At 38.6% G+C, this 15,967-nt stretch overlaps 1 protein-coding gene across 1 annotated transcript in view; it reads left to right on the top strand.

The window, feature by feature from the left end:
- The first annotated feature begins 194 nt into the window (after window positions 1-194).
- The window catches only part of CFAP44 (cilia and flagella associated protein 44), a 42,326-nt gene continuing 26,553 nt past the window's right edge, over window positions 195-15,967 (top strand). The window contains 11 exon segments of the mRNA XM_039559139.1: window positions 195-278; window positions 4,900-4,982; window positions 6,634-6,811; window positions 7,829-7,991; window positions 9,016-9,118; window positions 9,431-9,647; window positions 11,142-11,256; window positions 11,828-11,992; window positions 13,088-13,243; window positions 13,890-13,937; window positions 14,699-14,798. Coding sequence (XP_039415073.1) covers window positions 4,925-4,982; window positions 6,634-6,811; window positions 7,829-7,991; window positions 9,016-9,118; window positions 9,431-9,647; window positions 11,142-11,256; window positions 11,828-11,992; window positions 13,088-13,243; window positions 13,890-13,937; window positions 14,699-14,798 — 1,303 coding nt within the window. The 5' untranslated portion in view covers window positions 195-278; window positions 4,900-4,924.

Genomic DNA, 15,967 nt, shown 5'->3' on the forward strand with positions numbered 1-15,967 from the left:
TGTCCTCTCGTCCTGTCGCTAATTTAATTTTCCCGCTGAGTTCTGAAAAGTCCGCAACCGTAGCCAAAGCAGAGATTACTTTAAAGAAAAAACCCCAACAACCCAAAGTAAAACACCCACTATCCCCTGTAATTGGCCCGGTAGCGCCGCGGACCCGCCCGCTGGCCGCGCTCCCGGGGCGCTGCGCCGCCGCCGCGGTTGCCTGGAGACAGAACCGCGGCGGCAGAGCGGGCCCAGCCACCGGGGCTGTGGGGAGGCCGCGGCAGCTCCGGGCCCAGGTACCGGGGCTGTGGGGAGGCCGCGGCAGCTCCGGGCCCAGGTACCGGGGCTGTGGGGAGGCCGCGGCAGCTCCGGACACAGCCACCCCCGGCGGGCCCGCGAGTGCCGTGGGCTGTCCCCGGTAGCCCCGCTCCTCACGCCCCCGCAGCTTCTGCGACCTCGGGGCCCCTCTGTGCCCGCACCCTCCCCAAGGCCCTGTTGAGGCTCCCTCCCCTGCCCGCCCTGCGGAGCGCCAGGTGTCCCCTGCCTGCCCTCTGCTATCCCCGCTAAACAGCAGTGAGTGTCCTTCAGCAGGGATAGACCACTGAAATGTGGGACTTGTTGGGTTTTCTTCGCCATGTGTGAGGCAGTTGATTTCATTGCTCGTTCCATTTGTGGCACTGCTCTCATACTCATTTTTATGATTTTTCTTTACGCTCTAAGTTAATAAGTAACTGGTGATGTCACCTGCTCTTGTTTCTGCTTAGTAAAAACCTGGTAACCTTTATTCGCAGGGCAGGCTTTAAGAAACTTACTTGCATGTGGCAGAGCTAGGATATGTGGATCATACAGAGGGCTACTTTAGGTACAAGACTGGAAATTAGATTGGAAAGAAATTAGATTTATTTCTCCTAATTAAATAGGAAAATACTCCGCATGTGTGTAACATAGTGAGGAGAACAATAGCAGGGCTCCGGTCCATGTCTTTTCTCTCTCTGATGAGGGAGAAGAGAGACAATGGAGCTGTGATAAAGATGATGTGTCTAGATCCTGCTTTGTAGCTTTATCCTTGCTGTCTCCATCTCTGACTAGTAAATAATTTATATACCTAACTGCTGTCAGAATTTATATCCTCTGTTATTCTCCTTGCTCTCAAGTCTTCTAGCTGTTGTAAGAGCAGCCATATTCTCTAGTACATTTTTTTTTCCTTGGGATCTTGGGTTGATTGCCTAAACTGACTTTTATTACTAATTTTCTAGTAATGCTGATGGATAATGGTATACAGATAGCACTGGTTTCTATGCCTGATTTACACTTGGATATTTTTCTTTCCGTATATAAGCACTAAAAGACTTTAATTTTTTTTTTTAATGAAAGTAAATTTCACAAGACTTTCCTGTTTGCACGTTTTGCACTCAGCAGCAGCCCCGTAAATTGCTGATGTACTCTGATGTGGTCTGAAAGCTAAAAGGAGTACTGAGAGAGTTGGTCGATGGTCTGCTGTTTTTCAAAAAGAAATGAAAGACTCAGAAAGAAGTGCTGAGGAGACCATATTTGAAAATGAGTTAAAGAAACAGGACTTGGCAGATGGCAAGAAACCTGACACATCCAAAGCAGAGCTAGACTCGAAGAAGATGCCTCACCCTGGAAGAGATGATCAGTATGGAGTTCCTCGTGGCAGACATCCCTCACGATACCCAAATGCTGCAGCTGTGTTTAGACCGGTGCTAGCCCAGGTCAGAAAGAGCAGAGAGAGTAGCATGGAGAGCTCATAATGCAGTGCTAGGAGGAGTCAGGATTGGAAGTCTTGGGACAAACTTGAGTTCCTTCATGTGGAATGAAAACAGCTAAAGGAATAACATACAATCTCTCCTGAAGGAAAGACCAAGTGTCCTTTTTTTTTTCTCTCCAAAGTCCATCAGTGGGTAAAGCTTTTCTACAAAAAAATTAGCACATTTTGGAATGAACCAAGAAATAAAATCCTTCAGAAGTAGCACAATGTAGAAATATTTTTTAAATCTCTTGCTTATTGCTGGTACTAATAGCACTGCAGTTTTATTCTGCAGTAATAGTTCCCTATTTCTACATAAACTGAATTAGTGGACAGAACTGATTATCACTCTTCTGTGGATGTAAAAGCTGATAGGTGCTGTCATTTAAGCACACCTAAAGAGTTAATGGTGTGGGGCAGAGACAGCTTAAAATAACTGTTAGATATGTTCTGTTTTCTAAAGTAAAACTGTAGGCTGCCTTTTGATCATTATTTAATTTCATGTATTTTATGCAGTTGAAGTGTCAGTCACAGGGTTTATGAAGGCAAGAACTGCATTTATGAGGCTTACACATTTAAACATCTTTTTTTTCTGGAAAGAAGAAAAGTGTAGGATGACAAAATAGAAAGAAAGTGGTGTCATCTCACTGAATTTGTTTACGTGTTAGCAAAAAAACGCCCATTTGATTTAATTATGCTGTATTTTGAATAAATGAGACAATTGTCTGAGATGAGAAATCACTTAATGTCCAAATTTACTGAGAATTTTTGAGAGGCTCCCATATGTAAAGAATCTGTGTGGCAGCAAAATTGATAAAGAACATTTTAGTTTTGAAATAACTGAAGACATATACCTGAATGAACACAATTTGAAAGAAAATGAAACTTTGCTGAAATTCACAACTTGCTGCACTGTCCACTGAAACAAGGATAACCTGAATTCAGTCCTGATGGAGTTCTTGGAAATGATGACACTGATGTGGATCTGGTACAGTTATTTCAAGTCAGTGTTTTGCTTTACTAGGACTAGGGAGAAAATAGGCTGCCCTGGTCAGGCATTGGTAGAAAAATTATGAGCGTTTTTTTCCCGCTAGACTTGTCACACCGGTTCTACTTGTCACCATCTCAGTTTTCAATATCAAAAGGCTTAAATCCTTCTGATTTAGCAAATCTGCCTCAAAAAAACCTGCCAAAACCCCCCAGGTTTCCCCCAGGAAAATAAAATCAACATTCAGAGAGATGAATGCCTTTGTCATGGTGAGCCTGCACTGGAGTTTTTTGGATCAGCCAACTCATGAATCCCAGAGTCTGCAGCCAAAGTAGACACGTTACCCCCCATGAGCCTCTTCTGAGTCCTTAAATTCAAAATCTTCTTAGGCACAGTGCTTGAATGCCATCACAAAAATGTGTACAGTGGACACTGCAGTATCTTTCTTTAACTAGATGTCAACGCAGGCGGAAATGTTCATATCCTCTTTCAGCCTAAAGCATTTTCCAGATAGGAATTAATTTATAATGAAAACTATCATAGTCTTAATTTTTAGAAGAGAAATGATTGCTAATTAGTTAAAATAATTTGAAAATTCATTGCTCTTTTCTCTGTGGATATGAAAACACTTCGCTAAGATGGGTAAGTATTATTATCTAATTTTTCACAGGAGATAACTGAGACAGCCAGAGGTGAAATGGCTGATACAAATTGTACACGTCATTACTGGGTTTGGAATTAGAATTCAGGGCTCTGAACACTCCACTATCTATTTATGCAAATAGTCTATAACTATTTCTTCAACTTCAGTGATATCAGTGGTGTTACCCCATTAAAAACTCATGAATTTCATTTAAATATATTGAGATATATTGCAATTGTTTTATTTTCATTTGTTTTCTAAATGTAAAACTTTCTGCTTGTCTGTTTTCAAGTTTTCCTCAGCACTCCTAAGGGATAAAAGCTCATTTGTAATTCTTACGTGAAATTATGCAGGAAGGTCAGATTGTGGCAGATACTCAGAACCTTTGGATGAAGATTGGCTATATAACAACAAGAATGACATGTCTGAAATATTTCTTTGTCCTTCTTGTCCTTCTCATGGGTGCCATTATGTTAGGACACTTTGCCTTTCCTGAAATATCGGAAAAGCCTGAAATTCCTCAAAATATTTTTTCCAAATGGATTCTGACCCAAAGCTGGAAACAGGAAGTGCATTTTTAGGGATTTTTTAGTGGTATCAAAGTCATGATTACAAATGAAGAGAGATTTGCTTGCATCCTGCCCATATTTCTTATTCTGAGTATTCATGTTTCTTTTCATTCAACTTCTGAATTTTCTGATTTCTGATAGGTTTTTTTGTGCTGTAATATTGATACAAAGTTGCTCCAATGTGCAGTTTAAGGTGTTTCATTTGTGTTCAGATGGAGAACACATTTGAAATCAAAAAGCAGAAAAAAATTAAAGTAAGAACAATGCTTATGCTTTTTTGCTTCTTTTTGAGACTTTTGTAAAAATGGTCAATGTGTTTGGTTTTTATATGACAAATTTGGACCTTTTCCACTCCAGAGGACTGTAGTAACTAGTGAAAATTGTAGAACTCTGAAAAAGATAGTCTGAAAGATGAAAATCACACAAGGGAGGAATGTTATTAAGCTGTTTTATTATTTTTTAATTGTGTTAACTTTTAAAATTTGTTTTCCATTATTATAAAATGTTTTGGATAAAGTCCCTTTTCCTTAAAGATTCATCTCTCTTGCTTTTCCATTCAAGGTATTAGATGATCTCAGAATGTCTATGTCCTGATGTTTTTGTGAAGCCCACCAGAAGGGTGGAGGAATAGCCTCATCTCAAAAGCACATCTCCTCCCAGTATATTAAAAAGAAGCTCAAAACATTTAAATCAGTTGTCAGTTCCCCCTGTTACACAGTATTTAGATGAAAGTCTTGCTGTAGCAATTTATTCAGAGCCTGGAGTCCTAAAACCTGGGCCAATTAATTCACTCTACAAAGTAGGACATATCTTTGGGTTATCTGTACTTGTGTGCAGGCAGAAGACAAATACCATCTTTGGGAATCTCAAAGCATTTGAGAGGAAATGAAAATGGTCTAAATGGCAAATAAAGGCAACAATACTAAACGTTCCTCCTTACCACCTCCAGGGAGAGAGGACATCCATCTTTTCCAATGGAACAGGAGGGAAACAATGAGGAACCAGGAGAAGATGCACAGGCAGATCCCAGTGGTGAGTATTTCCCCGTTGTATTGTGATTTCAATACTGAACCTACAGTAACTTCTGGCTTCTTCCACCACTCACCCCTTTCTTACTAGTAAGGGTTCATCTCCAGTTCCTGCTCTTGGTGTTGCCAAATTTTATTTTTACTCTGTTCATAGTGAAGTTCTGAACTGAGCACTGTGCCTGCTGTTCCTGTTCTGCCTCAGCTCACAAAGTCTCTCCCCTGAAATTTTTTGCTGCTTAGACCTCTCTTTGTAGATAATACTGAAATCAGGTTTTTAACTCCACCAGACTCTTTCAGTCAGAGGCCTGTGTTTTTCTTTTTAACATATTTTTCGTCTTGAAATGCCTGTCCAGTGTCTATTTCAACTGTCCTGCATGTCATCTAACACACTAGATCCAGGTAGCATGAATAACAAATCCACTTTAGAAGGATTTTTTGATGCATTGCTACATTACTTTTGGCATTTGTTTGATCTTCCTATTCCACCTTTTTCCTGTTATAGGACAGGTTTCTTTCCTTCCCCTGAGTGAGTTTTAAATTACTGTTTTTTGGAAGCAAACTTCTCCTTACACTTAATGCTAAACAGCAGGAAGTATGCTGTTGGACAGAGGAGATTCTTCTACTATTACAGAACTATATATTTATTTAATATGGCATGTATGAACAAATTAGTCCAAGGAATTAATACCTAAGAGGGTGATCCCAATTATACTTTGCAAAAGAAGACAAAACTAGTGTTTCAAAGGAATCACCAAAGCAGAGGAACAGGAGGAAGAAGGGGACCAAGTGGAATCAGATACTGGAAGTATTATTGAGGACATGTTGGCACAAACTTAAAACCCCCAGTACTTTCTAGTTTTCATTATTTTTCACTGTTATTATTTGGAACAGCACCTCAGGCTGTAATCAGTTACAGTGATTGAGTATTTCTGCTCCCTTCCAATTGCCTTAACTTTGCTCTTTGCCTGGCTGATCTCTGACCCCTTTGCTTGTTTTTTGTGGCACACCTAGGAGAGAAAACAGTCAGGACAGCATGAAATGCTTACAGAATATATTTAACCTGATGTATCCCACTGGAAACTACTTTTAACAAGTGCTTATGACTAGCTGGAAATCAAGTTGACAGTATTATGCATTGCAATACAGTGAAGAACTACTCTGGATCACACATTAGCAGCTTTCTTTCTTGAGGACAATGGTGTCTTCTGGTGATTCATTATATGTGGTTTTACTAATTGTTTTGTGTAACAATGTGCATTCAATAGCTACTGAAAAGAGACACTTTAAAATTTGTTTGAATTCTAAAGTGCAGACCTAAACATCAAGCAAACCTCAACTGAACTGCTTTGGTAAGTCTTCAAGTTTTAAAATCAGTATTTTTCAAATGGTCTCAAAATTTTTCTTGTTTCAACTCTTCAGTTTTGAATATTTACAGTAAAGTTTTTAAAAGCTTGAGGGAATGTTTGTTACAGGCTGTCCCAGAACAAGTAGTTACTAAGACATGGGACCTCTGTTTTGAGCTATGAAGTATTTATTGCTCTGTCAAAGGAGGCTAACAATTGTGACCCCTTCCCTTTAATGGTTAGGTGCAAATATCAGCAACTAACCCAAAATGTATGGTGAATATAAATTTCTGTTATGTTCCCACTTCTGAGGTGCAGAAGGCAATTTGGAAGAACAAGGCAGTAGTCAAGTATCCTCAGAATCACAAAAAAGGCCTGAGGAGGTAAAAAAGGAAATCCCGGAAAACTTCTTCTATACGTATGAAGATGTATATTCAGGCCCATATGCCACTGACGACACTGAGATACCCACTGACCTTCTTACCTTTAAGTATCCTTTCTGTTGAGCTTGTGCAAATTCAAAGCTAATGATATTTAATATATGTTCTTAAAATTGTATTTGTCAAATTTGGAGTAGCCTACGTGGCATTAGTGGGATACCTTTGGTTGAGACATGGGGAAAAATCCTGACCAGTTATGGTTCTGGGTGACTTTAATCTTAAATGTTTCTTGACCTCATAAATGTTTCTTACTGGGCATAATGCTTACTATTATAAGTACTCATGTAGAACTAGATCATAGAGAAGCTAATGTGACCAGGCAGAAGACTAGCATAAGAATATGCCCTGCAAAGCTCTCCCTTTCTCTGCAACCACACTGGTGTTCCCCAAGAAGCTGAGGGGAGGGCAGAAGGGCTGCTGTGTAGCTCATAAGGGAGAAGTGGGAAAGGAACCAAGTAGATTTGTATTCTGGTGCTCAGAAGATCTAAACTGATAGAATAAAGGAAGTGATGCCCATCAGTTAAGAGCTACAATAAACTCTTTGATAGGTATGGTCAAGTAGGGTAAGATAGGATATGTGACTTTCATATGTGCTGGTGGTTTTCTCTGCAGACACAGTTCAGTTGCTATTGAAGACTGGATTTTCCCTTCTCTACATCTGCCTGTACACAATTAAGAAGTAAGCTTGAAAACTTGCTTGGTTTGATCTCTTGTCTGTAGGACAGTTCCTGGTAATCTGGTGCACATCTTTTACATTTTATTTGAAAAGGGAACACAGATAAAGTATGAATTCCTTACAGCTCCAAATGATCCAGTAGAAGCAAGAGGTGTACCCCTACTGGAGATGAAAAGATGGAATATGAACTTTAGAAGGCCTTTACTTGTGCCTTCCTCTCAGAGTCATATATTTTACTTTCACTGTATACTGAAGAAAACTATCTCCTGCCTTCAGGCTTAGTCACTAGTTTCAGTATTCCCATTTCAGTTTCAGTTTAAGCATTTCTATCCACTTCGTAAACTTTCTAGAAAGACAGTGTCTAATCTTTTCCTTATTGGGCTGTTCCCAGACATTCTTTTGGATATGACTGTACCAGACCTGTAAATCTGATGGTAATGGATAGCCATACTGTGGTGTATATAGCAGGCAACCAGGTGGTGCTCCAGAACCTGAGAACTAAACATCAGAGATATGTCCGGAGCAGCCGTGGTGGTGGAATTGGGTTTATCACAGTATGGCTCTTGTTTCTTGTTTAAGAACCTTAGTCACTATCTAAGAAAAAAAACTGTTTGCTTGGTTGTGGTTGCCAGATATGGGAGATTTCTACAGCTGCACATGCATATACATAAGAAACTATGGTATTGATTAAGGGAATGTGTGGACCATGCAGCATGGGCTTCTCATCCCATTAATGTAATTGGCAGAGAACAAGTATTTGCACACCTTAGTCCCAGGCTCAGGTACCTAAAAAGATTGACAAGTCCAGCTGGGATTAATTTTTAGCACTATTACATTCTTACTTAAGTCTTCTGGCTCATAGAAACTCTTATTTTTTTTCAACACTTCATCTGTCCTATTCACAACTGACACTAATATAGAGTCTTACTTGCAATTAAAATTTAGAAAATCAAGCTCTTACACAAATGGAGAGAAAAAGTATCTGGTTTCACTCTATTAAACTTTCTATTAAACTTATCAAGAGCTTGGAGTCTCAAGTGCTGTCTCTGAATTTGAAGCACCTTACCCTGTGAAAGCTCTGCCATCTCTCAGTTTTATTGCACATGAGCCAGGCTTTCAGACTACCAGCCTCAGACTGTCCTGCTTCATTGTAAGCAGCCTTTTCTGGGGAATCGATGTACATTTTTACACCTTCAGAATACTGTCGCTCAGGATGGCTTTTCTGCAGCTGTCTGCTGAAGTAGATAGCTGCTGACACAAATGCTGCTATGGAAAGATTAGCTAGTGGGTTGAGTGAGGCAGGAATAGTAAAAGAATGGATCACAAAGCAGGTTATTTCACCATTTGTCGTGATTCTGCAGTGTATGTGTGATATACCATTTTGTGGGCAAAGTGGCTTCATTCTGATCTTGAGCAACAGGTTGGCAGTTGTTCAGAATAAACACACAGAAAAATGCAATCTAGTATTTATGGCAGTGTGTTTTGACTAATGAGTGAGTGAATACAGTAACTCAAAAACTAGCAGGATAAAGACAAAGGTGTCATTACAGCATGCAACAGGACTTCTGCTTTTTCAAGGCACACCCTAGTAAGGAGTACTTTGCCGTAGGAGAAAAAGGAGGGAAGCCAAACATTGTCATCTACACATATCCTTCAGTGAGGCCCTACAGAATACTGAAAGGTAGTGTAAAAAGTTCTATTTTCATTTTATACAGATGGACTAGTGTTTAAAGATCCCAGCAGATGGAGTAGTGGATCATTTTTAGTTTAGAAGGAAATAGAATCTTTTGGTCCTTCACAGCAAAAACAGAAAACACTGGTTTCAAGTTTTTTATTATTGCATGGGAAGAAACTTTTATTTGATCAATAGCCAACCTAGAGCCGTTACCTATTGAAAAAAAACCTCAGTGAAAGCTGAGCTCCTTCTGAGTAGATTTTTGTATTGTTTCTATCTTTCCTGTGCATGTGTACTGGGGCTTGTACATTTCTTCAGGTGGAACAGAGACAGCTTATGTTTTTGGTGATTTCAACCGTGCTGGCACTTTGCTGGCCAGTGTTGGGAGCAGCCCTGACTACATGTTGACTATATGGGACTGGAAACAAGAAGAGACTCTGTTGAGGTCAAAAGCTTTTGCACAGGATGTTTACAAGGTCATGTTTTCTGCTGAGAATGAAGAGCATCTAACTACAGGTGGATCAGGACACATCAGGTAGGTTTAATACGTAACACCTCTGCAGTCAAAATACATAGGAGATGACAAACAAGAATGTATCCTTAGCAAACATGTACTAATGAGGAATGCTATTTTACTTAGCTCTTACAAAAAGGAGGAATTTCAGGACCTTCAGCCAGTCAAACAAATCTTTCAACGCCTTTGCTGTCCAAAAAGGATGATGCTTGATGTTAAATGTCAGTACCGCTGGCTCCATTCTTGTAATTTCAACAAACACTAGGAAGAAGTAATGAAAAATACTTATAGATACATGTCCTCTAGCTGGCCTAACATAGGATATATGCCTTCTGTGCCTTCTACCTTTGATTTCTTGAGCTCATCTGCTCTTTGGACAGCTATTAGAGGTGATTGCCAAGTCATGGATCAGAAACCCTCTAATCCCACCAAAAGCCTACAAAAGATACACTTCCATATACTCCCTTCTCTGCTAAGCTCATGGGTCCTTTTGTAAAAAAGGACCAAACACCAAATGACTTTAAACTTTCATTTTGTGTTCTGGGTTTATCCAGTACTTAAATGTTAACACAACAGAGACTTAAGATATGAGTGCGATCCTATCGTAATAAAAATGATACCTTTAAAATTACAATGCATCTAAAGTTTCTTTGAATTTTAACAGGGGAATCAGACCAAAATCTGAGATGTGCTTTATAGTTTGGTTGCAAAGTAGGTCTGAAATAGCAAATGACTTATTTAGACACAGAACAAATGTGGTGTAGAATGCATTATTTATGGAAATCTGAAAGAACAAACCCTCTTATAAGCTTTCTTTTGAGCTAAAATACTACAAATAAACTCTGTCATAGCTTTTATAACAGGATAAATGTGACCTTTCACCCAAATATTGACTCAAATTACAATTTTCAACAGCTCTCTTAAATGTAATGATTCCTGCACACCCTGAACCATCCCTAATTGCAGTAGATGTTAATTTTTCTGCAATGCAGCAATTTCAAGTTATGTTGTACTAATGATCAAATAGAAATAACTATTAATATTTAGGATAAAACCTTTGGCTCAGTGAGATTTTATAGTACAGTTCAATTCTGCAAGAGGGCTTGGATGACATTCAGTGAAGACCTCAGTCCCTTGGATTTACAAAGCTGAGCATCATACACTGGAGACAGCAAGAATAAAATAGGTATCCCTAACTATGTGTATGGGTTGTAGCTGGAAAGATGTAGCTGTGCATTTTACACTTCTTAAATAGTAGTTTAATCTTCATTCTGCCTATTCCAAATCCTTTTCCTACCTTTTTCATAGGAGTAGCATAGGGAAATGTTTGTGTAGTTATAAAGCTTTATCTCATTTTCAAAAGAAAAAAAGCCCAGGTTCTCCTGTGAAAAAGAGTAATAAATGAGCAGCCCTTACCTCGGAGGCATGCCTGGTAAGGGTATTGCAGTGTCTGAGAGAGACTGAAGAGTGTTTAAGAAACCTTGTATCAGGCAGGGATGTTTTTTCTATACTCAGGTTCTGGAAGATGGCTCTCACATTAACTGGTCTCAAGTTACAAGGAGCTTTAGGCAGGTTTGGAAAAACAGCAGTGTCCGACATTACGGGTTTTGTGGAGCTGCCCGATGGGAAGGTAAGTAAGGAAAAGTGACAAAAAGAAAAAATATTATGTACCCCTTTAGGCTTTGATATAATATATATATATTTATATATATATTTGATATATATATATATAGGCTTTGTAAGTTGGAGAGTTACTATTTGCTTCAAAATGTTTTGAATCAGGCCCATGATGCGCTGTTCTGAGAATCAGAATCAGAACAGTTCTGAGAATTGTTGCCATCAATCTGCCCAAAACCTGGCTTGCTTTGTAGTAATTGGAAAATACAGTTAGTGTTGTAGTTCACAGAGAAAAGGTCTCTGTTGGCTCAGAGCTGAGTGTCTTCTAATGGGGTAGCGAAAACGTCAGTGTACAGAAATACAAAGAGACTGTTGGTCCTAATCTACAACCATTTGCAAATTATGTCACACTGCTAAAAAGTTGAGCCTCCTCACCCTTTACATCTTCTCTTGCAAATGTCTGTACTTTGCTATTGATTTAATGCATTCATGGAAGGAAGCCACAAATGTTAACTGGGTTCTTGCCTGTATTTCTGCACGATTGCATGCAGGTGCTAATATATTTATCTTCATTTGCATTGAAGGTTGTCTCAGGAACTGAGTGGGGCAATTTTCTGCTTTGGGAAGCTGGCCTCATTAAAGTAGAGCTCTGTCAAGTTGGACACAAGCCCTGTCACAAGGGCCCTATCACCCAGTTAGTTCTTGATGAAGGAGATCTTTACTCTGTTGGAAAAGATGGTGTCATTCGGGTGAGTTTTTCTTTTGCTCTGCCTTTAGGTGTGCAAATGTATGGCAGCAGGTAAATACTATGTATCTCATTTACCAGGTTTTTGGAGGAAATTTTGGAGTGCAGTTTCTTTCTGAAAATTAATTTTTAGGACAAAGAAAATAAGAGCACGTCTCCACAGTGTATGTGTTTGAATTGGACAGCATGGCACGCAGTGTCCCTTGTTTAACAGTAATAAATAAGTCAGATTTTACTTTAGTAAATCAAAATAATCTTCAGTGGTCTTCTAACAGCTTTGTTCTTGACTGCTTTCTAACATTTGTTCGTCTTTATAATTTTCAGGCCTATTAATGCATAGTATTATTTCAAAGATAAATAATAAACTACAGGAATATTTGAAATTAATTTTCTGAGTATTTAAAAGCTCAGATTATTAATGCTAAAATGACACAGAAATTAATGAGCATCTCAGAGATAGGTATCCTGAAATAGGGGAACAATTACAAGAAAAATCATCCTGAAGCTAACATATAATTTTATAAATTAAGGTCAAGATGTCTTCCTTATGTATAACACCAGTTTCTGATCTCAACTGCCAATGATCAAGAATTTTGTAATCTTATTTCCCTGCTCTTTAAGGGAGGACATGATGTGTCTTCTGTTGATGTGTGAAATGATCCAGATAATCAATGGGAAACTGATCTGTAGACAGTGGAAGGTTTCAGACACTGTTGTTGTTTCTGTGTTTTATAGGTTGGTGCTATCCCCTTAGGAAAATTCACTTGATTATAAGCATGCTAACTTATATCTTGTCCTTATCCCACAGAGCAGAACACGGAAGGGTTAGACTTCCCATTAGTTTGTGCTGCCTCAGTATGAGCCATGCAGAGAGCCCACAGATATCATTTGGTCTGCATAGTTCTGAAGCTGCCATGTGCTAGTGCCAGGGCTGAATTGAAGCTCCTGTCATTGTTCTAGGTTATATTCAAAGCAGTGATTTTGCTTTCTTAAAATTTTGAATTTCTGTATTTATTGTGTATGAAAACAACTCAGTCTTATAAAAAAAACCCTGCTTTTTTTTTTTTCTTTTTTTTTTAATTCTTCCAATGCCATGAAGGTGTGGAACTTCGAGGTAATAGATACTGCTGATCCTGTGGATGACACAGGGTTAGTGGAGGTGGAGCCTATGAGTGAACTTTGGGTTGGCAAGAATGTCAGCCTGAATTTCATGACAAAAATTCATGACCATGGACAGCCCTTTTGGTATGCTCAGGTAAGACATACTCAGATACATACATCCCTACAGAGAAACACAAGATGAGGGAGGTGATGGTAAGTAACAGTAGGAGTCCATTACAAACCAGTGTGTTTATTTTTGGTGGAATTCAATCTTCCTCTGGATATATAGAAAATCATCTATCTACCTACCTACCTACCTATATTATTATTATTATTTTAAAAATTATTATTTTTATTATTAGTTATTATTATTTCAAACACTGGAACAGGCTTCCTAGAGAGGTGATTTAAGTTCCAAGCCTGTCAATGTTTAAGAGGCATTTAATAGAGACCCTTAATAATATGAGTTAACTTTTGGTCAGGCCTGAAGTGATCAGGGAGTTGGACAAGATGATCCTTGCAAGTCCTTTCCAACTGCATTATGCTATGTTATGCTGTGCTGTGTTTTTAGTGTACAGTAATGTGTGAGACTGGCATAAGGATAGGAGAATGACAAAAGGTATTGTCCAAGTTCTATTGCCGTGAATTGATGGATGGGATTCGTAAGACCAACATCATTGCATTTAGTAATTTCTGTTTCACAATGATAATCATTAAGGAGTTTTTAAGAAGTCACCATGTGCAGCTTTATTTCCAAATTGAGTCTGAAAATACTCAATAAATGTTTTTTTCTTCTTCAGGATACAAGTGGAGCAATATGGAAGCTGGATTTGACTTTTTCCAATATGGTAGTTTTATTTTTTCTTTCTTCTGATTTCTTCAGTTCATTTGCAAAAGGAGCCATATCCTATTACATTCTGTAACAGGATTCTGGTTGCACCTGCAATGGAATTTGTGTTTTATGAAGTTGCACAGTAGAAAATTTTAGCATCGGAACAGATATTTTGTTTTATAAAAATTTTCAAATGTAATTGATTATAATGATTGTGCAGGGTGACAAAGAGGAATTTGATTTTTGATTCCTGAAATTTCAGCTGCCAAATTCAAGTTACTTTAAAGGAGTTTGATTCTGATAAACTGGTAATGAAAGTTACATGGATGCAGGAAATGAGTTCAAGGAGTGTCGATATATCCTCTATAGATAGGTGTTTGAACCAATCCTTACTGTAGTCTTTAAATGACAGAAAGAACTAGAAAAAAACAAGGCGAAGATGAAACCCACTTGTCATGTTTTATCCTACTAGTAACTAGTGTTGCTGCTGGAGATGTTTTTGGTGGAGAAGTAGATGGCAGAGGTAAAAAAGGGGGCATTTAATTTTTGCTCTGGAACAATCCCTTGCAGGGAATAAAATTCTGATGTGAAAAGTAAAATATGATCCAAGAATTTTATAGTGAATAAAAGACACATACTATACAAACTAATGTAAAGAAAGAGTAGCAAAGCCTGTAATTCCTTGGATGATGAAATGATTTCCCAGGCAGCATAAACCCAAACTGGAGAGCACAAGAGTAGCATGCAGCAGAATTTCTCTTCTGTTTTGCGCCGCAGACCCATGACCCAGAGCGCGTGTGTACCTTCCACTCGGGGAGGATTGAGGCCATTGGTGTCTCTCCCTTTACATGCCTGATGGCCACCACGGCTCTTGACCGTAAGTACAGTGTTCCTTTCCTCTCATGCACTGCCATTATTGGTTTTGAAGGGCAATGATGCTCAGTTTGCAGCTACTGTGTTTTGCATTTGTGCATTTGCTCTTGCAAAGTCACTTTACACACAGTTGTTATTCCTGGGATCAGTTCTTGAATAGTTGAGGCAAATCATTAATATATATGTATTTGAAACAACGCATTAATACTGCTTCATCAGTATTAATTATTTATTATTAATTAATTATTAAACTTCACAGAAGTTTTTAATGGGAAACTTTGTACACTGTTCTGAAGGAATGGCTGAAAAGACATTCTGAGACAAAAGAGACATCTGGTTTGGGTAGCAGCACTTGTATTCAGGGCTGGGGATTAATAAGTGTTGGGATTTTTGTTTTGTAAGGAATTACGTACACCTCCAGCATAGTGTAAGCCATTGCAAATATTAATGTTTGTGCTTTTCTTAGAAAATACTATAGCTATTATGCTCTCAACAACAGATAACATGTAATTACAGACATATTCATTTAACTTGTATAAATATTGCTGTTTAGGCCTCTCACTGTTAGCTTTATTGTGCTTTGAAAGAAGAACTACTGGCCAGAACATTAACAATGTCATTTACCTGCACAGAAAACACTGCAAGGTCTTTTAACTCAGTTCTTGTCAGTACTATCATGTAATTTGTCTGTGTTATACAATGCACATATTCTTTTAGCCCAAAGACAAACTCCTACTGGTTGAGCAATGACATTTCAGATGTATGCCAGTTGGAATGGAATTCTATGTGTGCCTACAAATCTGTTAAATTTCCCTCTGGTGAAATTGGATCTTTTGTGGACAATCTCCTATATTTTCCTCCCTTTAAATGCTTTCGTCCCTAGGCAGTCCCACGTAGTAGCCTATCATATTTTCCTATGTTGTCAGTAAAGATTTTCCTTACAGTATGCCACAGTTCTGTGCTCTCTTGAAAATTACATGTGGATTGTAAGCATGGGACTTCTTATTACAACCCTCAGCCTCGACAACTCTTGGTTCTGTATAAGTTGAAGAGTGAAGAAATCATATATTTTGTTCACGAGCACCATGCTAGCTGTGGTACTCTGTAACCATCAGTCATCTTTCCAGGCAGGCATTTTATTACTCAAAAGAGAAAACATACATTTTATCCAGA

This window comes from Corvus cornix, chromosome 1 (genome assembly GCF_000738735.6).
Source record: "Corvus cornix cornix isolate S_Up_H32 chromosome 1, ASM73873v5, whole genome shotgun sequence".
NCBI lineage: Eukaryota > Metazoa > Chordata > Aves > Passeriformes > Corvidae > Corvus > Corvus cornix.